At 53.6% G+C, this 21,260-nt stretch overlaps 6 protein-coding genes across 6 annotated transcripts; 2 read left to right on the forward strand and 4 right to left on the reverse strand.

Annotated features, from left to right (window-relative positions):
* Positions 1-447: 447 nt before the first annotated feature.
* C7974DRAFT_450688 (uncharacterized protein) lies at positions 448-2,211 on the reverse strand. The gene is made up of 3 exons (XM_046145751.1): positions 1,183-2,211; positions 876-1,131; positions 448-795 (listed from the first exon to the last, which is right to left on the reverse strand). The coding sequence occupies exons 1-3, from the start codon at positions 1,944-1,946 to the stop codon at positions 718-720; spliced, it is 1,098 nt and encodes a 365-aa protein (XP_045998914.1). The 5' UTR covers positions 1,947-2,211; the 3' UTR covers positions 448-717.
* Positions 2,212-2,665: 454 nt separating this feature from the next.
* On the forward strand, positions 2,666-4,848 carry C7974DRAFT_146797 (vacuolar fusion protein mon1). Its single transcript, XM_046135691.1, has 3 exons — positions 2,666-3,470; positions 3,523-4,394; positions 4,450-4,848. The coding sequence occupies exons 1-3, from the start codon at positions 2,747-2,749 to the stop codon at positions 4,477-4,479; spliced, it is 1,626 nt and encodes a 541-aa protein (XP_045998915.1). The 5' UTR covers positions 2,666-2,746; the 3' UTR covers positions 4,480-4,848.
* A 1,501-nt stretch (positions 4,849-6,349) lies between these two features.
* C7974DRAFT_355468 (protein-tyrosine phosphatase-like protein) lies at positions 6,350-7,741 on the reverse strand (the record flags this gene model as incomplete). The annotated part of the gene is made up of 2 exons (XM_046139574.1): positions 6,350-7,446; positions 7,480-7,741. The coding sequence occupies 2 exons, from the start codon at positions 7,739-7,741 to the stop codon at positions 6,350-6,352; spliced, it is 1,359 nt and encodes a 452-aa protein (XP_045998916.1).
* A 1,018-nt stretch (positions 7,742-8,759) lies between these two features.
* On the forward strand, positions 8,760-9,153 carry C7974DRAFT_307651 (uncharacterized protein; the record flags this gene model as incomplete). The annotated part of the gene is made up of 4 exons (XM_046138138.1): positions 8,760-8,786; positions 8,839-8,856; positions 8,920-9,013; positions 9,062-9,153. The coding sequence occupies 4 exons, from the start codon at positions 8,760-8,762 to the stop codon at positions 9,151-9,153; spliced, it is 231 nt and encodes a 76-aa protein (XP_045998917.1).
* Positions 9,154-12,213: 3,060 nt separating this feature from the next.
* Positions 12,214-13,260, reverse strand: C7974DRAFT_374355 (galactose mutarotase-like domain-containing protein; the record flags this gene model as incomplete). Its single annotated transcript, XM_046140150.1, has 2 exons — positions 12,214-12,715; positions 12,764-13,260. The coding sequence occupies 2 exons, from the start codon at positions 13,258-13,260 to the stop codon at positions 12,214-12,216; spliced, it is 999 nt and encodes a 332-aa protein (XP_045998918.1).
* Positions 13,261-13,768: 508 nt separating this feature from the next.
* On the reverse strand, positions 13,769-15,354 carry C7974DRAFT_146656 (C6 transcription factor-like protein). The gene is made up of 3 exons (XM_046135690.1): positions 15,071-15,354; positions 14,922-15,019; positions 13,769-14,873 (listed from the first exon to the last, which is right to left on the reverse strand). The coding sequence occupies exons 1-3, from the start codon at positions 15,164-15,166 to the stop codon at positions 14,153-14,155; spliced, it is 915 nt and encodes a 304-aa protein (XP_045998919.1). The 5' UTR covers positions 15,167-15,354; the 3' UTR covers positions 13,769-14,152.
* Positions 15,355-21,260: the final 5,906 nt, after the last annotated feature.

Genomic DNA, 21,260 nt, shown 5'->3' on the forward strand with positions numbered 1-21,260 from the left:
CTTACGCAACATATATCGCAACCTGAGTGCGTAAGAAATTGGGTTGTGTCGTTCAAAAGGACATAATCTGGAGGACCTCAATTTCCGGCATCTTTCCGTAACAATGTTACACTCTACATGTTGTGCTGAGCCGCGCAGTTTTTTTGTCTGTTCTGTTTCCCTTTGTGCGTCTGAACACTTCCGTTCGGACCAATCGACGGCAAACGCGGAGATCTTGTTTGTCCCTTGACATGCCTCGACATCCACGTCTGGAGCCATCCGAACTTCATTATCACGAATGCTCATAAACGCTAGTGTATCTTCTCATCATCCATGTACCGCTCGAAGCCAGAGGTGGAGCTGGCAACTAGAATGTCAAACTCTCTCCGAGTAGCATGAATCCCAACCTTGTATGGCCACGACTCTATGATGGTGTGCTTGCTCTTGATTTTTGAACTACTGGCTCAAGCTACCTTGGTTGTTATTTCAGATTCCGTGAATTCATCGAAGACGCCATTGAGGGTTGTCAGAACATCGCAGCAGGATTCACGACGTACGAGGTCGGGGTGAGCGTAGCCAGCTCACGTTGACCATGAGCTGTCCAGCGACAGGTATTCTCGGGTGCGCTGCATGGCCGAGAGTATCCGATCTACCTTGCTAGAATCGTTGCCGAAGTGCTCGATCTGCTTCGCTGCATTGAGAAACAGCATCAGCATCGACGCCTTCGGGTTTGCCCTCTTATCTTTCAGAAGGCATGAGAAGACTTTCAAACGAGGCATACGGGCCAACGTATCCCCGATCGCAGATATTGGAGATCTAAAGATGTTAGCTTCGAGAAGGTGAAGAAAGAAAAAAAAAAAAAAGGGGGGGGGGGGGGGGGGGGGACCGCCACAAACCTCAATGCGATCGAAGCGCCTAGTACCGTTGTGTCCGGTGATGTTGAGAGCACTGGTACACGACAGCTCGAACGAGATACTTGTATCTTGCACGCGCTCACCGAACTTGAAGAGTAGGTCACGAAGCATTGAGAAGATGGCTCCGAAAGTGGCGGCTTTGGCAGTCAGGGTATGCTTGCTGTGGTCTGCATGACTCCATTCATCCCGAGGACTTGCACTGTCCGTCATAGGCCAGTCGCGGGTCTGGAAGAAAGTACTGGCAAATAGTCAGTTTGATCTAACCATTATCGTCTATCAAACTACCGACGGGTTGGACGTGTCGAGAACACTAATCGGGCACCCGTAGGGCAAAAGAACGCCCAGTTCACGATAATGCTGCTCGCCCTGACGAAGTGCCGGAGACCACTGCACCATAGCACGCTCACGAAAATCCACCCTAGAGGGAGCCAGAGTGATGTCGCGACGGAGCGCCTGAGCTTCTTCGGCAGTAAGACCTTCTGGAGCCTGGAAGTAGGTAACCAAGCGTGACCATTGTTCTTTCTTTAGCACAAGACGTACAGAGCGGCCTCGGATGCTGAAGTCTTCGCCTGTGTTGAGTCGTGCGGCTTGTTCGTAATCTTGTTGCAGACGTCTCCGATCAGAGGCAAAATGTCGGTCTGAAGAGATCGTACCATCGCAGAGGGCAGCAAGACTGAATACCAGACGAGAGTGATGACGGGATTTGCGACTTCTGCATCGGGGAAGAGCGACAAGCAGCATGATAGCATTCCTAGCGACGATGGCGAAGTCCGTGTCGTTGACGACAACATCGCATTTGCCCTTGTGAGCTGCAGGAATACTTGCGATAGTCTCGATTACGTTGCGGAGATCGCCAGACACCGCGAAGAAAAGTGTAACATCACGCTGGCGATCATCTCCTCCTTCGTTGTCATTGACGATTAGAATATCCCCCACAGGCATATTGCCCCACAAGTACTTTTTCCTTCCAAATTTGATAAGAGGTAGTCCCTTGCCCATGAAGGCCGGCACGAGGTTCTCACGGTGCCATGCTGGTGTCCAGGAAGCATCCATGAGGGCAGACTTACAGGTGACCTTGTGACGAGACCAGTCTGTCTTCTGGCAGTCCTCTGAGCAGTATCAATGGCTTAGTACAAATCATTGCCAATAAACTCCACACATAACTGGACGAGCTGGCAGCCGCCGCAAGCGTTGCCGGCGTCATTTGTGCACTGCGTGGCTCCTTCATCGGTGCTGTACTGATTGGCGCAAAGCGCGGGCTTGAGGAAGCTGGACAGGTCGAATGTGGCAGGCGCCATGGAATCAAGGTGAGAAAGCGACAACAGAGAGCAGAAGTCATAAGCAAGAGAAATTCCGCGGGAAAGGCTAGCAAGCAAACAGCAAGTGGGGTGAAGGTGAAGGGGATATCTTTGGAGCATGGGAAACGGGGCAAAATCTGACGAATCAAGCGGCTGGTAGGTTAATGTAATGAAACGTTTGCTGTCAACGACATAGAGTACTTCGAGACGCACCTACATCGTGTTAGAGCAGGCAAAAGAAGTATCCGGACCACCCTGCGAGCCGCGAGCTTGCGATACAGCGAGCATGCCATTGCCGTGCGTCCTGCGAAAGCTCCGTGAGTGCGTGATACTGTGGAGCAGAACCGTCCTGCGAGACCGGCTACGGATACTGAGATGGAGCCGGTTGTGGTGTTGGAGGGAAAGGACCGCGGCCCGTCTCGAGGGGCATAGCTGCCGTCATCCGTCATCACAAGCCTGCCAAACTGGGTCCACCTCCGCGGCGGCGCCATGTTTCTCCTACAGCAGTAGCAACGCTCCACCCACGCCCCATGAGAGCGCGAGACCACCAGCTCCATGTCCGAGTCTGGAAAGGCTGAGCCGCCGCGCCAGCCGTCACCGAGCGACGCGCCCAGCAACCCCACGGCCGCCGCCGCCGACGATGCGCAGCCGCCGCAACACAGCAGCGAGCAGCGAGACGGCGCCGAACAGGTTGACTTCGCCAATCCCACGCTGAGCGTCATTGGCAATGCCTCGCGCAGCCCCTCGTACAGCGGCGCCACCTCGCCGTCCAGGGAAGGCACGCCGCCGCCGCTGCCCCCGCGGCCGCGACCGCAACTGGGCGTCCCTGCCTTTTCTCCACGGCCAGCTTCCTCGCACTCGGTCAGACACGCGCCGTCGCGGCCGCAGCTCGTCTCTAAGGCCACGACACAGCTCTCTTTCACCAACACCCAGGCCTTCGGCAGCGACCCGTGGGACGACTCAGCATCGCCGGCATCCTCGAAGCCACGCCACGTCCGCCCCCGCACGTCGTCCAACGCCCTGAGCGATGCTTCTGACAGCGCGAGCCTCCGCAGCTATGCGCCAACGATAGCCGAAGCGGGCGGTGAGAGCATTCTGGGCGAGGTCATGGGAGCGACCGAGAAATCGAAGCAGGAGGAGACGCTCCTGCGCGCACTGGGACACAGATTCGAGGACTCGGAGGCACAGAGCATGTTCCCGCCCGACCCCGCTTTTGAGTCGTCTTTCGACAGCGAGTTCGAAGACGTAGACGACATGGCAGCAGACGGGTCAAACGAAGGTAAGATTGGCCGACACTGTCGATGCGACGGCCGTGCTGATGTGGAGGATAGAACAAGTCATGCGCCAATGGCGAGCCAAGCTCAAGCACTTCCTGATCCTCTCGAGCGCAGGGAAGCCCATCTACAGTCGTCACGGTGACGACCAGCTGATCACGAACTATATTGGCGTTGTGCAGACCATCATCTCCTTCTACCAGTCCACGAAAGACACCCTGCGTGGCTTTACAGCAGGCGACGTCCGCTTCGTCGTCATGTCAAAGGGCCCGCTGAATCTTGTCGCAATCACACGCCTGGCTGAGAGCGATGCTCAGCTGCGCACCCAACTCGAAGCCTTGTACATGCAGATCCTCTCTACACTCACACTCCCTAGTATGGAACGCATGTTCGCAGCACGCGCCAACTACGACCTACGGCGACCTTTGCAAGGCACCGAGACGCTCTTGTCTGCACTCGCAGACGGCTTTACAAGAGGCTCACCTTCGACGTTGCTCTCAGCACTCGAGTGCCTAAAGCTACGCAAGTCCCACCGCAACACCATCAACAACACTCTCCTCAAGACGCGCTCCGATCATCTGCTCTACGGTCTCATCGTTGCGTCGGGCAAGCTGGTGTCCGTTGTACGGCCGAAGAAACACTCCTTGCACCCTGGCGATCTGCATCTGATTTTCAATATGCTATTCGAAGCAGGCAGCGTCAAGGCTGGAGGCGGTGAGAACTGGATACCCCTGTGTCTGCCCGGGTTTAACAATACTGGGTATCTGTACATGTATGTGAGCTTTTTGAATCTGCAGAATCCTGGCGAGCAGATGGAAGAACGCCCAAGGACGAGAGACGGCGGTGAGGATGAGGTTGCCGTTCTGCTGATCAGCGCGGACAAGGAGAGCTTCTTCGAGATGAGAAGAATGCGAGACAATCTGGTCGAGGTATGTACACCCTTTTTACTTGGTTGCGCTTTTTATTGGTCTTTCCCGCTTCAAGTGTATTCTACGACCCAAAGCCCGGACCTAGACAATCTCTCGACGATGAGATGCGTTCGCAGAACGTCGAACATTGGGGATCAAGCAGTACTTCGAGCAAGCTCAATCCCTTAGCTTGTGTGTGATGCCTTACAAATGGGGTCTGCGCAATGTTCTCATGACCTACCTGAACGTTAAGAGTCATCTGCTCTAATGTTGTTCAACGGCCCTTTTCGTACGAGCCAGCCGCGACGTCTCGCAGCAACCAGGATCTACCTGTTCTATGGACGGCCCATCACACGCGGCAAGATCCACACGTTTCGTTACAAAAGTCTCCCTATTCAACTCATACCAAAGCACCCCTGGACGACCTGGACGCGGGATCGGGATCGGTCCTGCTTGAACCTTGTCGAGCATCGGTAGTGGAAAATGCCGCAAGCGCGGAGCACGGCTTTCACTCGGACGAATCGCCGTTGTACAGCGCGGGTCTCGGACTGGTCGGACTCCGACTCTCCAGCACCTCGAGGGATGCGCGCCCGGTTCTGTCCCGTCTTTCCCTGCCGCTCATAACAGCGCAGCGCAGAGTTGCTCCGCGTGCCGGACATGATTAGTTAACATCCGTTCACACAGGAACCAGCTGACATGACACCACCAGGCACTTGCAGCAAACAAATCCATCACACACATCTCTGCCGCCGTGCATGCTGGCCGTCCATCGTGCACCGACATCGTGCCAGGCAGTCCAGTACGGCATTTCCTCTATAAGTCAAGGGGGAATGTGCAGTTCTGCATGCCAAGCTACACTCCCTACTTCTCCAGCCCACTCGACCGCAGGCATCTATTAACGCTATACGCGCATTTACACTCTACATTGCATGCGCGACCTACAAGTTTGAAGATTCACCATGAGACGGGCTCGAGCTGCATAGCGCTCGCGTGGAGCACGCCGCTCTTTGAGCTGTTTGCTGTGGCGCCGCCGAATACGTCGAGAGCTGCGCTGGCGCAGGGAGCCATGAAAATCGTGCAGTGGGTCAGGAGGGAGGAGGAGAGGGTGTTTATCATAGGTGGAGCGGTGTTTTAAGAGGAAGATGGAGGTGGATCGATAGTGATACCCGAGTATATACGTACAGTGCGATTCTGAAGCCGCGCTCGTATTCGCTCTTCCATGTCAATTCATTGTCCACGCGTGACAACATGCTGATGACGAGGGGTTCAGTACCTGCAGGTCTCTATGAATCTTTGAGGCAACCGAAGGAACATGGCTAAACTCAAAGATCAATGCCCTGGGACACGATTTCACCTTGAACTCCATGACCATCTTCGTGTATAAATGCATTGAAGCCAATCCGTCGTCTATCTATAACTCCGTGTATTGCTCTTGACCAACCGCACGACACAGGCACGCTATGCAGAAACGCAAATCGCAAACGAACAGAAACCCCCTTACCGGTGCTCAAAAGGGCCAAAAGCAGGCCACCAGCCACACAGCGGCATACAGCAAGAGGAAAAACACGAGCACTGAAAGGCAAGATGCGTCGCAGCAGTGCACCAAGGACGAGCACGCCGACTCTCCTGGCGGCGAGGAAGGGTTCTCTCCGTGGTATCGAGGGCGTCGGTCGAACAGGGGGTGGCGGAGGGGTTGGTATCCGAGGAGGGGCTGTCGCTCGAGAGGAGGATGCAGTGTTTCTTGCGAGCCGGCTGAATGGATTGAGATGGCGCCGTCATGGCGAAGTGTCGATTCGCTGCCACTTCCACTGCCACTGTCGTTCCCGCTATCACCGATACCATCATGGTCATTCTGTCGAATGCCCGTTGTGACAAGTTTGCTGAAGCTAAAGGAAGAAGCGCCCTCCATCAAATTGTTGAGATACAGCATGTTATCGTCAACCTAGAAGCAAGACAAGTTAATCAGAATGCTGGGCTCATTCGAAATCGGCGCCACTGAGTTCAGCTTCGAGCTTTGCACGCTCTTCAGCATCACTCACAAAAGAAGCATCCGTAACACCGTCCGTATTGCTCTTCTGTCTCTTGAGCGCCGGTTCCTCGTCACTGGAATTGGCTGAGATGCCCAGTCGACTCGCTTCGTCGGGGTTTGAGCTGACCCAGCGCTCGCGCCACTGTTCACGAAGGGTATCGTAAATGAAAACAAACTGCTGTTTTGACTGCACCATCATAGGCCGCTGATCCCTGAGCATCTCGACGACCCTGAAGACAGGGTCGTCGTCGTCAGCCAGGGAGTCCAGCGAGCCCTCATCGAGCTCTTGTATGAGCCAGTCAAGAGCAATGAAGGTGCCGCTTCTACCAATGCCTGCGCTGCAATGTACGATGCGGGGATTTGTCGAGTTGTCCGAGTTTTTCTGGCGTGAAAGTTCCACCATTTTCAGCAAAGCTGACTTATCCGCGCCTTCAGGAACTGAGAAGTCTGGCCAGCCTTCGAAGAGCAGATGCCAAATCTTACGCGATTCGCTTCCATCTTCGGTTGTCAAGTCGATCTCCCTGACTTCGGTCCGAGCGTCCGGATCGTGGGATAATTCCTTCAGGTGCAGATTGTGTATGAATCCGTCGCCGAACTCATCATGTTCGTTGATGCGCAGGTCTGGATCTGCTGTCGATCGAGGGAAATAAGGGTAGCACTTTTCACGGGCCTGTTCGTGGGTTTTGGTGACCATGACAATGACTGCTGGCGACTCGTTCTGCTGCCAGATCATGCGCCAGAAATGCGACCAACTGTCAGCCTTGGGTCCCTGGGTTGCAATGTACTTCAAGACTGTGCCCGACTTGGTTGACTTGAGGTCAATGGGCGAAGCGTTGATGTAGTCGAATGCATCCTCTGGAACGTCCAGGTGCACTCTGTTCGCCTGGTACGGGTCGACGTTGACGTAGCGATTTCGGGGAGCGTAGGCGTCGCCGCTGCAACGCGCCCACTGGGGAGGCTGTTCGGTATCGGTCACGGCCATGCTGTCCCGGAGGCGGTTCATCTGGGCCCACTCCAGATCGTTCCATTTGGCATCAAGGGCGGCTGTATGGAGTTAGCGAGTCTGCCACTAACAACACAAAGGTCGAGTGTACCTGCCTGCTCTTCTCGGCCTCAGGAAGGCGGGATAGGGGGTAGGGTCCAGGTCCTGGTCGCCATTGGGATTCGACTCGATGTGCAAGGCAGGCAGGAGGTTGTGGGTGCTCACTGCAGGGGTGCTGAAGGTGGTGCTCGCGGCGGGAGTGCTGAGCGAGGCGTGTGTGGCGGATCGCGTGCTGTCCTTGCTGCGCGAGCGCTTCGACGATGCTGGCGAGACGGGGACGGAGTTGGGGGCGGACATGACGCCCGTGACGAGCGGGTCGGTCCTGAGGAACCCGCCCTTGAGCTTCGCCTTGCGCCTGAGCGCGCGGAGTTTCTGCAGCGTGACGGAGTTGCTGGGCGTGTCCAGGCGCACTTGTGGTCCTGGTGCTCGAGCGGCAAGGAGGGTCCGGGGGGGGGGGAGGGGGAGGCAGCGGTGGACGGCAGGCGGCGCGCAGACACTGGCGCGCGAAACGACTCGCGGGTGGGCTCGAGGGTGAGGGTGAGCGGCTTGGGGGGGTGTTGCGTGACTCGCGACGGTCGAGGCGCCCCGCAAGTCCCAGCGACGGCAAGTGGGTGCAGTCGGTGTGGCTCCAGCGGCGAATATTTCGGGCGCGAAGACGCTATCGGCTGCTGGGTGGAGGGCACGACACAGACGGCGATGGCGCGGGGCAGTCCACGCCAGCTCCACGGCCACACAACTTGCCTGAAGATCACCAGGAACAAGCTCCGGCCGTGGGCTCGCGGGCGGAGGGGTCGCTGTCAGGCTGTCGGGCTGTCAGGGCGCGGGCTGGCCGGAGCGCTGCCGCGGCGGACTACCGAGCTACCGAGTGAGCGCTGGGCAGCCTGGTGACGGCGAATGCGAAGAGCGAATGCGAAGAGCGAGAGCGAGCAGTGACGATGGCAGCGATGGCAGCGATGGCAGCGATGGCACCTGGCAGCAAGTCTGGCGGCACCGCGGCACCGCGGCAATCCCAGGAATCCGAGCGGCGCAGTCAGCCGTCAACACGCAGAAGCCGCCGCTGTCAAGCGCAAGCACGCCTGCGCTGCTGCACAGCTGCTGCAGTTGCTGCAGGCAGACCCTGGTCCACTCGGACGAGCGCGCCTTCCCGCTGTCGCGCGCCACCGTTACTCCTCACTCAACCGCCACCCGGAGCGCACCACGACGCCCTCTGCCCGACGCCCTCTGCCTGACGCCCTCTGCTCGACACCCCGTGCTCATCACCCCATCTTTCCAAGGACCCCGTCATTGGATGTGAGCCTCTTGCTAGCAGTCCACCATGGCGCCCTGGTTCGCCCTCCTCGAGGTATGTCGGCTGCTTGGAACCGGCTGGAATATCAAACTGACAGCCGTTGCAGGCGTGGGCCGTCGCAGCAGTACGTCGACCGAGCCTTGGGGCTCAATTGCGCGCCGCCAACTGCTGACCCATACCCTCCCAGTTGATCCGCAGCCCCACGTTCAACCGCGCAATCCACAAAGCATACAAGAAGATCAACAGGATCCCCGATCATGAGCCAAAGAACGGCTTGGGCCGTACGTCTCCAGCAACCACCGCGAGTGCATCGTCGCTGACAGCATCAGGCACTGGTCCTTCGGCTTTCGACCACTTTAGAGACGAAGTCAAGACCCAGTTCAAGGACCTTACTTGGCAGAAACGAGACCCGCGCAAATGAAGCCCCCCATACCGTCCAGTCATCCTCCACTCCTTGTCTGCGTAGCGTTGGACCGATTGAAGCAGCGGCTGCGACATGCGTCATCAACCACGATAGCTTCTTCAGACCACAGACCCCACACGAGGATGCCCAATACTGGCAGAGCATGCACTGAAGCCGCATCGACGCTGTTCAACTAGGGTGGATGATGCATCTGCACGTCTCGAATACCCGGCTCCGCTTGAGCTAAGCTTGAGCTAGAAGCAGCCAGAGTCGTCATGGTATTTTGGTGTATATACGGGCACACGCCAGACTTTGGCACGTCACTATGTCAGGACGCTGCATACAGCTGTCTATTCAAACTGTGTAGGGACACATCGTCACATGAGAAAACACTCTGGAGTATAGCATTGGTCGAACAAGGAATCGTCATTTGTCTGTGACATAGAGCGTCGTCTTCGAATGGCATTCTGTAAGCCCTTCTCTCGCTACGACTTTGTCGTCGATTGCCTCTCGTATCGCTCTTTGTGTCGCTGCGCTTGCTCGTCTTCTCATCTTGCGTGTCTCGGTTTCGGCTGTTCTTCTTGTTTCCTAATCCCCCGAGTCGCTGCGCGCATTGCAATAAAACACTCAATGCAGAACGTGCCTGCCCAGGACCTGGTAAACCCCAAACCCATCTATTGGCAGAGGATGAGGGTCTATCATGATATACGAGGCATGACTCGGCGGTCAACGCAGCTGTAAGTGCCTCCTTTGAGTAGGTTCTCTTTTGAGTAGGTACTGTACGTAGTCGCCAAGGATTGCCTTGGTGCTGGACATCCACAGGAGCCCATTGGTCCATTGATTCATGACTCAGCAGTGAAGGTGGTGGGACACGTGTTTAGAGAACGATCGTGGTACCTGAGGGGAGTGTGCACTGTGCATGTCGTTGGCTTGGGGGTCTCAGAGCAACCATCAACGATTGGAATTCATGACGTAGCCACCCGTCGATAACGACAGGCTTTTCCTAGCCCATCGACTGGCCATGGTTACTGCGTCGCCGATGGGCTGTTCAGCAATATGCACCAACGATTAGGGGGGTACGGCAGCCACTCTTGATTGGTACCGCTGGGTAATATTGCTTGCAAGCAGCGAATTGCAGATAGTCTTTCGCCGACCTGAATCCTTCAAGTCTGTCGTCGGCGGTGCTCTGGTGCAGTCCAGCCTTGCACCAACAACCAATAGGGCCGGCCTCGGATCGCGGCTGGCGCGTGCTTCCGAATCCCTGTGCACATCATCGTCGAAACTTGCAAATCTGATTCCCGAAGATTTTCGGGAGATCGACGCATCGTAGTAAACGTGTTGTGCAACATCAGCTCGCCAAAGTTTCTACCGCACGTTCGGCAGCCTCTTTGAGGACATGCCGTTGCCCTAAAACAGCAGTATCGCAATGCACAACGGATGTACTGCGGATATGGTGAGCTGGTCCACAGCACCTAGTGATTAAGGGTTTTTGCAACGCGCTGTGTATTGGGAAACATAGAAGACTATGTGTCTCATGGCTTCCTGCACGCATGTCGTGCTGTATACCCTGTATAGAAGATGCCACTACTGCACCAGGAGACCCACGTCATCACGCATAGCTTTTGGGACTTTCTTGCGAAGGATTCATACAAGCACACTCATCTTGTTGGTATAGTCTTGGGAGGTCTACCGAGATTGCTAGGCTTCATGGAGGAGCGGCGAAGGCTGTTGACTGGCCTGCAGCAGAGCATTTCTGTACTTCGAGCCGCATCAAAAATTCAGAGTGTGGCGAGAAGAGGAGTAACAGTTGGACTTCATACAGACAATTGTCTTACTTGGCAAATGCGATGAAACCCGTATTGCCTGTGATCCCTCTCAGCGCTCTGTGGCTAGAGGCAGCATAATTCTTATATTACGCTCGTACTACTATCTTACACAAAACAGCCTGATGTATTTTGTCATGTTCAAACACTGCGATTATAGTCAAGCGCTTCCTTCCGCGGCTAAGCATCGGCGATCAAGCAGCTTCGCTTACAGCTCCATGACACGATTCCGCACCTTCGATGCCGCCGTTGAACGTGGGATGAGGTTTCAATCCGATCTGGGTTGCCAGGATGCTGCCAAGACGTGGATAAATTATGTGGCCCCAGGGGAGCATGGTCCAGAAGTTACACCATGAAGTTTTCGACCTTTGCATATCTATGAGGCTGTAGGGCGAGCGCACAGGGCCACTAGTGCGAGGCGGTGGTGACGTAGCAGGTGAGATATTGGAGTACACGGGGTATACGGGGTAAAGGGTGATGAGGCCAGACACGGATCACCTGTAGGTGCATCCTCTGTGTGCGATTGTGAGGAGCCGCGTGGCGGGGCCCTTCATCTCTCCAGTCGGGAGACAAGTCTATACGAGAGACAGTAAGTCAACGCAAAGGGTCCGTGAGGTATCAAAATCAATCGATCCAATAGTGCTCGAGTAATAGGTAGAGAAGCCGGGGTATCGTGGGTTTCGGCGCTTTTCGGTACACCTGATAAGTGACTGTCAATGGGAGGGCAGGACGTTTATTTGGTACCTGGTGCCGGGGGAGCATGCATGCAGCAAGGCAAAACCTCTCGAGGGATGTTACAATGGGTTGGCCAGATCTTGCTGTATACACGCCACGCCGGCATAACCGACTTGGGTAGTAGACGTGGGTAGTGGAATACGATAGATCGGGCCTTGTATGGCACAATAGCCAGCCAACATCAGCCTCAACGGGGAGCAGATCTTGAGCCACTAGAACAGCTCACTACCTTCAATGAAAGGAACGAAGCGGATAAAATCGAACACAGATGGCTGCCGAGTCCGCAGATTCGGTCCTTCCACGATGTGTGAGTCTCGTTCTCATTCTGGAAATCATGCTTTGACGTCAAGTGTGACCGGGCAACGTAATTCGCGATCGTCCCCGTGGTCGATCAGAGCGCTGTTTGACCATAGCTAACCCGGTGTAATGGCATGATGCTCACTTCTAGGAAGCAGGATGAAGATAGAGGACAATATACGCTTACTTCATTTGTAGCTCTGATGCAGTCGAGTAGGTGTGATTACGCCGACCAGCCCCTGTATACAGTCTTGGCCCCGTATTTCTGCCCTTTCTTGAGGACCATCATGGCCTTGTACTCGGGAACGTTGATGGCGTTCACGTAACGACTAGGCTCGACGCAAAATCCTGAGCGTGCAGCCCTCGCCGGTACTCCTTCTACAGCTGGTACGTCAATGTACTTGCCAGTATAGAACTGGAAACCAGGCTCGGTGGAGTAAACCTCCAGGTGGATTTTGCTCTCTGGGTGGTACGCAGCTACAAGTTTTTGGAGAGGTGACGAACGGGTATCGATCGAAATGCTGCTCACGTCGGCATTTGCAACGAAGCAATCGTCGACATCTGGCTCTTTCTCTCCCAACGTGAATGTCTTGCCTGAGCTGATACCCGGGTACTCTTCAATGGGACCAGTGGGTATGCCACCATCGTCAACAACTTGATACTTGTTGGTGATCAATGTGATCTCGGTGCCAGCAATCGATGGCCTCCCAGTCAAATTAAAGTAGCTTCACAGGCATCAGCAGATTGCCAAATCATGGCGTTTGGCGACTTACCTGTGGTTCGTCATGTTGATGGCTGTTTCTTCAACTTCGTCACCGATCAACTCGGCTTCATACTCAATGTAAAGGACCTCCTGCTGAGCGCCATTGACTTGCTCTTTCTTCTGCACATACCATACACTGACTTGTACGGTGCCAGGATACCCCTCTTCACCATCTTTGCTCAGATACTTGAAGAGAACTGCTTTCTCCCCATCACGCTCCACACTCACCGGACCTTCAAATTCATGCTTTCCCCAGCCCTGCTCACCGCCGTGCAGGGAGTTTGGCCCGTTGTTCACCGGAAGTTTGTATGACTTTCCGTTCAAGTCGTTGATCGTTCCTTTTGCGACTCGATTGGCAATACGCCCAATAGTCTCGCCAAAGTATGGGGCATTGTACTGCTTGTACTGCTCAGCGGTCTTGAAGCCCTGGACAATGTTGATACCGTTGACATGGAACTCCTGGATAATCGCTCCTAAGGGCAGAAATGTAAACGCCGTTGCTGACATGGTGGGGAGGCCAGCGGTGACGAGAGTCTTTTGAGGTTACTGTGATGCGTCAGCTGCAGCTCATGTGGGCAGCTCGGACAAATATCATGTTCTCGACATAATGAGGAGGGGTAGTTGCGAACATCATGTAAAGTTTGCAGAACGCGGGGCTTGCAAAACTCACCAGGGCGTCAAATTAGGCGGCGCGGTCCAGTGGATTGATCCTTTGTGATGCAGCGAAATCCTATGTCACTCGTAGGTTGAAATGGTTACTTGACACAAAAGTCGCAAGAAGTGCACATTGTGCCCTAGATGTATGGCGTTCATTAGGCTAATGAGGAGGTGGAGCTCGCTCTTCTGCCGTCTTGTCGGTACTGCGAGCGACCACACGGGGAACCCTCGTACCATGGAGTATGAAGCCCGACAGAGTCGCGCGGTATGCCTAATCGAGTCAACCCTGTGGCTCGTAAAGAAGAGGTCTCAATTTGCGGACAGTTTGAATTGTGCGAATTCGGCAGCTTGTTGGGAATTAGTAAGCGCAAGCGGAGGTCCGTGTCGAAACGTCCCCTGCATCACTAATCATCGCATCTGCCAAGTGCTGAAAACGTCTTTCGATTTGATTATTATACAGATAAAATCAACTTCACAAGCGCATTGACGACCGGGTATAGCTTTCTAATCCACCATCAAGAGTCTTGATGGTTGAACTTGGAAGTCGGTCCGGTCGGCCGCTACTGCGGTCTTCACGTCATAGTGAAGGCCTCTTTCCGCAATCGTGATATAAAAGATAACTATGCAAGGTTGATCATGTGATGCCAGCCTTGTCCGTTAACGCCGAATGCCAGTACTTGTGGATCTATCCCAAAACGCTAGAACGCTAGACTAAGAATGCTGAGAAGGAGGTCTGCGCCATTCATGCGCCAACCGGATTTTGTATGAAGTTGTTAAAGTCCAGGTCGGTCGTATTGTTCCAGTCAGGCATCATTGGGTCGTTAGGGTTCAAGTATATCGGGTCGCCCATCATGATCTGGTCAAAGCTGTTGTTGAAGTTGTCAAATCCAGACAATGATTTGCTGAAGTCCATTGGCTCGTCCATCATCATCGAGTCGGTCATCCACGCTCGAGACAGAGCAGAGGGGTCCAGAGCCCCGGTTTGCATAAATGTCGAGGAAACCATCGGTGATTCTTGTTTCATAGGTGCGACCATCTGGGGTTGGTTCGGGAATGGGCTGTTCATGGGCGGTGTTGGTGGCGCGTTGTTGCGTGCGAATGGGTCTGTAAAGGGGAACTGCCTTGTTGTCGGGGTTCCACTATATGACGAGGGAGATGATGTATGGCCGGGCTCTGAGTCCGAACTCACGGATCCGCGCCTGCGAGATAGTGGTGCCCCTCTCTCGAGCAGCTTGTGTTGCATGCGACTGCAGTCTTCCTCGAACCCTTCGTAGTTACTGCCGTTCTCGCTCGGTCCATGTAGAAGATCAAGTCGTTCGAGTATATCGTGTGTCAAAGGATGACCGCCTTGGGCCTCGCGTAAGGGTTGACCTGGCCAACCTTGTCCTGACTGTAGGCGAGTATACAATTCTCGAAGTCCGGCGACTAGTTGCGTCTGTTGTTGTTCAAGCATTTCAACGTAGCTAACACGATTAGCTTGCAAGTCTCAAAGACTAAATTGGACCACATACCCTTTAGGATAGACTTTGTCTTGTGACTTCTTCCTCTCACCAAAAACGCAGATGGCGTTATCGGCTTTGCAACGGCTGCAGGGACTTGCTCCATCACACTGTTGTGGTCAGATAAAGAACGATGCAGGTCACGTCAAGGCTCTACACACCTTTGATTTTTTCAGTCGGCACCGGTCGCAAGCTTTACAGACTCGCTTCCTGATGTTGTCTTGCGCCTCCATCGAACTCGACCTTTGTGATGACATCGAAGTTAAAAAGTTTAAGCTACGCCGGTACGATCGAGACCTCTTGGTGATGCAATTGGTCGATATGTAGTTGAACACCTAGTAGAATTCCAATGAGATTTTTTGAGGTACGTGGAGTGGGAATTTGGCCCCTAAATACGGATATAGTTCATGTGGGTAGCATGGCATTATATCTCTTCACGTCAGAGGGCATCTCCAGGCGGACGTTCGGCGTTAACCATCCATCGAAAGCCCCGGCGCGAAAACGCTGTAATCGCCCTGTAATTTATGTCTCCACTCAGCCCTGGGCAGCTAAACCGCCTCTTTCCCTGCCCGTCAATCTATCCGGGCACGTTGGACTAGTTGTCGCACTTGCAAGGGTGCCAGGGTTTTTGCACTACGCCAACCTTACGAATACGCTGGGCTGAAAGCGGCGCGAGTGACAAAGCCTCTCGCGGAGTCGGTCATCAAGCGGACCGTGGCCATGGGAGCTTCCAAAAACCGCCGTCCACGCCTGGTCGACGACCAACGTGAAACAGGTGACGAAAATTAAATTGAGCCCTACAAGCGGACAGGATGTCTTGTGCTGGGCTGATCGTAAATGATTCGGTAATCGGCAAGGCGTACATCCACGCCCAAAAATGCGCGGACTAAACATCACACACACCCGAGCGGAGATCTTCGTACAGCGCGCAGGTACGCCAGCATCAAACCCTGAGCCTGCCTCACTGGGTGCGCGCATTTATGGTATCGCTCGGTCCACGTCGTGGTCGTCGTCATTGTGATGGCTCATCGATCAACAGCGTTATTCCCATCCCTTTGTCGTTCAACCCTTTAGCCTTGCAACAGATCAGAGCCTCGGCCGACATGGTGACAGGAATTATTGGGCCGAGTGGTCTCCAATTTCAAAAAAGATTTGTCGTTTCGTCGACCTGCTGGCGTTGGCTCACGGCTTGTAATTACGATATCAGTGGCCGTGCGGATGCGGGAAACCTGAGGTGCTGCGAATGGCAAGTGTGATGCGTAACCCAAAGCGAGCAGCGACACCTTCCAAAAGGACGAGCTCTGGTACAGATTTATGACCTCATGCGCGGTCAAACGACACGTCGAACTTCTTCAACTCGTGGTTCTCTCGGATGTCATCGAATCAATCAGCAAGTTGCAGCCACTATGGCTGCTTACCTACCATAGTGCACGCCATGAGCCCCAAACGAACATAACCAGCGAAGCCAGTCACGTTTTCAGAGGGTCTTATCGCTTGCTTGCTTACCAACCGCCCATACAGTACTAGAGTGGTGCTCACCTTTCGAGATCGGTATGTTGTTCTCCCCTGCTACGCCCTTTTCCGACTGTGCTCGAGCATTTGCTACTGTGTTTTTGCAATTGCATGCAACGCTCGATGCTGCCAACTCTTACTCAAACGCGCCCTGCACTGTGTCTGATGGAGTCTAGTCTTTCTTGTCAAGGTTGATTGACTGCAAGGCGCATTCGATTTCCTTTGCGAACGATACAGGACAATTGACTCTTCCAAAGTTGGAGTCGTCGTCAATAGTGTGGCTGTGAGTGCTAATTCGTACAATGATGCGACGCGACCCGCATCCTTCATCTGGCAGATACGCCTATACGGTGTCATCGTTTCGTTAAGCGTATACAGCGCATTTCCACTGCAGCGAGTTCTGTTGGCATTGCTTGAACCTCGCTTGTTCTGTCAGCTTCACTAAGTGGTGTGTCAGCACCGTCGCAACATGCAGCAGCGCTAGGTACTCTGAGAGATATTCTCCTCATTGGGCGATCCGCTTACAGAACGTGATGGCCGCCTGAGGATCACCCGCATGGCTGACCTCCAGCCACTTTGGCCAAATTCAGGTATTTGCAAGATATGGTCACGATGAGCGCGGTTGCTGCTTACCTACGTGGATACGCGATATGTTTGGGCCAAGCGTGCTCGGTGCCCTACAACACCTGGGCGGGCACTCTACAACGCAATCTGAGTGATGTGTTTTGCCATTTTCTGAACAGCCACGTCGCTACTAATCCCAATCGTCGACCCGCTCGAAAGACTCAAGTTCTGCAAGGATCTACCTACAGCGCCGAGAGCATGAGCCGCAGTCTGGTACATGAGTGCGCGCCCAGGAGGTGGGCTCGGTCTTGGTGAACACTGAAGCTGTCTGCTACGAATCTCGACCCAGCATATGATGGTAACGAAGCTTGAGTCTTTGCCCCAGGGGTCATGGGGTGATCTTCATATCTGACGAACCAGTTTAGGCCTCCAGCTGCCCGACACCGTACATCCCTAGGTAGAAACAGACAGATCGACGAGCGGCTCCTGTCGACGATGCTTCTCACTGCCCCCCGCAACCATGCTGCGCAGGCTTCCCCGCGCTTGTCAGGGTCCTTTGTGCATTACCAAGCTGCTTCAGCACGTTCAAATGGACGAGTCTAGGCTGGTGTTACACTCGCGAATCAGCGTTCTATCAGCTGTTAGGTATGTCGGTCTTTCTAGCAAAGTTGGGTCAAGATGAGATTCGTGCATGGGTCTTGCCGATCAAGTGCACATGTTTACTCAGCTACAGAAATTATAACTCCGTTCTGACACCGTCTTCATTCGCACATCGAGACGGCCCGTTCCACTTTGTCACAACCGCCATCAACACAATGTGCACAATGGGACGACCATGGACGATCCCAGTCTTTGGGTGTCAGGCTTTCCTGGTTGAGTTGGGCTACCTCACTGACAATTGGACACCAACGTGTCTCAACGTGCAATGCATAAACCAAATATCTGTACTAACTGTTGAAATGGGATGCCGTTTCCAGCACATGGTGAGCACATCGACCTTGAGTACCACGTGGCTAATATCACGTTCTGTACTGTCGGTAGAGAGCTGTCTCCAAATTCTCGCACGCGGCGCACGACAGTGCCGAGTGCCGAGCGACCGGAATGGTGGTCGTAAGTTGCGACCAAGCCAATGCCAATACGATGTACGAAAAACCCTCTAATTCGCGATTCTCGTGGCACATGTAAGACGTTCTTGGTCGACTGCGGGGCTAACAGCGGAAAGTCACCTCCTGACATTTTATCCCCAATTGGCGACACAGCCTCACAATCTTGACCGTTAATCAAGAATGCAGTACGGCCGAGCCAATGGGAACAGGCCCCCCCCGGCCCCCCAGCGATCATATCGACGGACTTCACTGCGAACACATCGACTGGCACCAAAGAGCAACCTGATCCCTGGGTCACTCCGAAAGGACCCAAGACCTCCTGACCAGCCTCAGGACGACGTGTACATGAAGAGCGAAATATTACAGCTAAGCACTAAGAATTTCCGCGGTTCTGGGCGCAGGGACGAAAAGACTCGGGGCTCCGTTCTCTCATAGGCTCGGCGGTCGGACCACCCGCTTCCGTTCCGTCAAGCCCTGGCTCGCGTCGTGAACGATCCCGAATGCCGTTCCTAGGTGTTCATGTGCTGAAGCAACTTACGTGCTCTGGCATCTTGCCATGGGGTTTTGGACAGCGAAGTAGTCATCGCCTGTGCTCTAGGCTCTCTCAGATGAGTCCGTTCGTCACGGAGGTAATCAGTACTGAAATTCAGCCTCTCTGCGAAGCTTTAGCATGACGTACACTAACACCCGCTAATTCGATGTTTTGAGCAAGAAGAAATTGTGAAAACTTAATAGATAGTAGCGCATTTCTATCGCTCTCGCACGCATGCCTCCTTTGATTCTTGCCGTTCCAATCGACTCGAGCACATATCCACATCTCACCGTGAGCATCAACGCCCAGAGACATCAAAAAGGATGCCGCACCAATATGGACGATCCACAGCAGACCCACTCAGCTATCATAGGGCTGAAAAGCTTCACCGAAGCATGCAGGCTTCTGAGTTCTAGAAACGTTCTATTCACGTCACAGTGCGTCGGGTGCAACATCCCCACACTAGGCGCTCGAAGACAGCAAAGAATACAAGGACTTGACCGTGTGCTTTTGGATACATGTCCACGGCATCTTGGTACGGCAGCTAACTATCGGCGTCGCGTGTGTAGTGTATGCTCGTGATTACTACGGTATTACCCAACAACTTCTATGTGTACCGCTAAGTCATTGTCCGCTCACCAGCCTCGGCCGAACCTACTGTTTAGGGCTGTTTATGACTCCAAAACATCATTCCAGTGATCGCATTCATGCAGAGCTATCTCGATCGCAAGTAAAATTGAATCCACTATCAACACTTTCCCAGATGACAAATTTGTCAGCGCACCTGCAGTCTTGCCCAAAGAAATCCCACGCTGCAATGCTTCTCTAACCCACCCTCGTGCCAGATGATCGTCCCGTTTGCTCCATAGCCGGATGTGGGATCCCTGCTGTGCAACCATATTCTCGGATAGACCACAGCTTGGGCGATTTGGATTGACGCTACGCAACACCAAGATGTTCGAGACCACTGACGATGAGGAAGAGTACATAGTCTTCGTGATAGACGTTGAGCCTCAGTTTCGAACCATGACATAGGTGGCTTTGAAATGCCAGTAACACTATAATTTGACGAATACCATGGTTCCAAACGTGGCTAGTTGTCGCACATGAACACACCAGCGACGACCTGGCATCGAACCAAATATCGAAAACTTCCTTTTCGATGATCGTTTTGAGCACCTAAGTCGCCCTGCATTCGAGGCTCACTGAGTTGCCGACTCTCCGAAGCCATTGCCGATTTTTGACCGGTCGTTCGATGTCTTTGCCAATGGCATTCTTCATACGGCATAGACCGAAATTGTTGGCTTACACTTAACCATAATGGGCAAAGCATTAGCGAAGAAACGAGGAATTACGCTGACCGTGGATGTCCGAGAACACTCGTTCGCCCACCATTTCTACCTAGGTACTAGACACATGTTCACTTTTTGACCATTTTTGGCAGAGAGCTCAGACAGGCCAAGATCACAGATAGTTCCTGCTCTATGGCCAGCAGCAATAATATGGCACTGTTAGCCCTACGATTTTCTACTAGGCGTTCAGATTGACATTGTCTGCAAAACTCTCTTGTTAATCAGCAATATCTCATCTGGGTACTTGACAGCCTCGCATCCACGAGGATGCAGTGGATATGACTCCCACCCTCCTTTTGAAATAGGGTTAGAACCACATGCTGGCGCCCCACAATCCTGTTAGACCGGCTATGATTCGGACTTTGGACATGTTTTGAGTCAAATCTCGATCCCTACCACAACAGCTTATTCTTTCACTAGACCCTGAATACATCAGGTGAGGTACTTCTGCAAATGCCGCGCAGCGGAGACCCTAACTTGTAGATGCCAGGGTGCTTACACATATACTGGACAGAAGCAATAACAGGCTTAGTATTCACGTTTGCTCCTCCTTCCTGCTACCGAGATATCTGCGAATGAGTTGTCAGGGCGTTCTTAATCATCCAAGGCTTCCCAGTTCTTCACAATCACCAATGTAACCCTCGGGTCTCGATGACCAGTATCAAAGTTTCAATTGATGGCACGATTGAAGAGGCGGGGCCGGTGTTCGGCTTCATGTTGACACCCAGTCGTGCACGATCAAGTGTATAGGAAACACATGTGGTATTGTCGAGCACCTAATACACCAGCTCTACCGCATGGTAGAAACCGCCTTGTACATACTTTTGCGTACCTTTGTTACACCATCAATTTCTCCCGTATCCGTTCCATTTAATGAGGTGCCTTCGACAGAGCTGCCAACACCCCAAGCAATTGAGAACCGTGACGCTGTATGGAACTGAAAGCCTCGCTTTCCCGAAGTGGACATCGCAGGGCATGTTCGACGATTGCGTTGGACAAATCACAGGGAAAGAGCAGCATGTGGGCCTCAGATCATCGTGATTAACACTGCACCTACGGGACCCTTGAGTAGTTGGTTGCAATGCCCACACCTATCAACAGATGGGAAGCTGGGGTAGGTCATGACATAATTCAGAATGCTCAGGTACACTCAAGGTCCTTCAGACGGCCAGCCAAGGAGTATGGCATAGGAGGAGAAGGCAGGAATCGGCATTTGGTCGCTGCGAAGCGGCTGATACAAATTTCAGGTTGCAAGATCATGCTTAGACTAGTTAGCACCTGACTA

The sequence above is a fragment of the Boeremia exigua genome, assembly GCF_020726555.1.
Source record: "Boeremia exigua strain MPI-SDFR-AT-0100 chromosome Unknown C7974scaffold_4, whole genome shotgun sequence".
Lineage (NCBI taxonomy): Eukaryota > Fungi > Ascomycota > Dothideomycetes > Pleosporales > Didymellaceae > Boeremia > Boeremia exigua.

Coding starts and splice junctions, on each gene's coding strand:
- C7974DRAFT_450688 (XM_046145751.1), bottom strand. CDS start 1,946: ATGGATGCTTCCTGGACACCAGCATGGCACCGTGAGAACCTCGTGCCG. Junction 1,132..1,182: donor GTTCTCGACACGTCCAACCC/GTCGGTAGTTTG, acceptor ACTATTTGCCAG/TACTTTCTTCCAGACCCGCG. Junction 796..875: donor GGCGCTTCGATCGCATTGAG/GTTTGTGGCGGT, acceptor TAACATCTTTAG/ATCTCCAATATCTGCGATCG.
- C7974DRAFT_146797 (XM_046135691.1), top strand. CDS start 2,747: ATGTCCGAGTCTGGAAAGGCTGAGCCGCCGCGCCAGCCGTCACCGAGC. Junction 3,471..3,522: donor AGCAGACGGGTCAAACGAAG/GTAAGATTGGCC, acceptor TGTGGAGGATAG/AACAAGTCATGCGCCAATGG. Junction 4,395..4,449: donor TGCGAGACAATCTGGTCGAG/GTATGTACACCC, acceptor TCCCGCTTCAAG/TGTATTCTACGACCCAAAGC.
- C7974DRAFT_146656 (XM_046135690.1), bottom strand. CDS start 15,166: ATGTCATCACAAAGGTCGAGTTCGATGGAGGCGCAAGACAACATCAGG. Junction 15,020..15,070: donor GCCGACTGAAAAAATCAAAG/GTGTGTAGAGCC, acceptor TGACCACAACAG/TGTGATGGAGCAAGTCCCTG. Junction 14,874..14,921: donor GACAAAGTCTATCCTAAAGG/GTATGTGGTCCA, acceptor TAATCGTGTTAG/CTACGTTGAAATGCTTGAAC.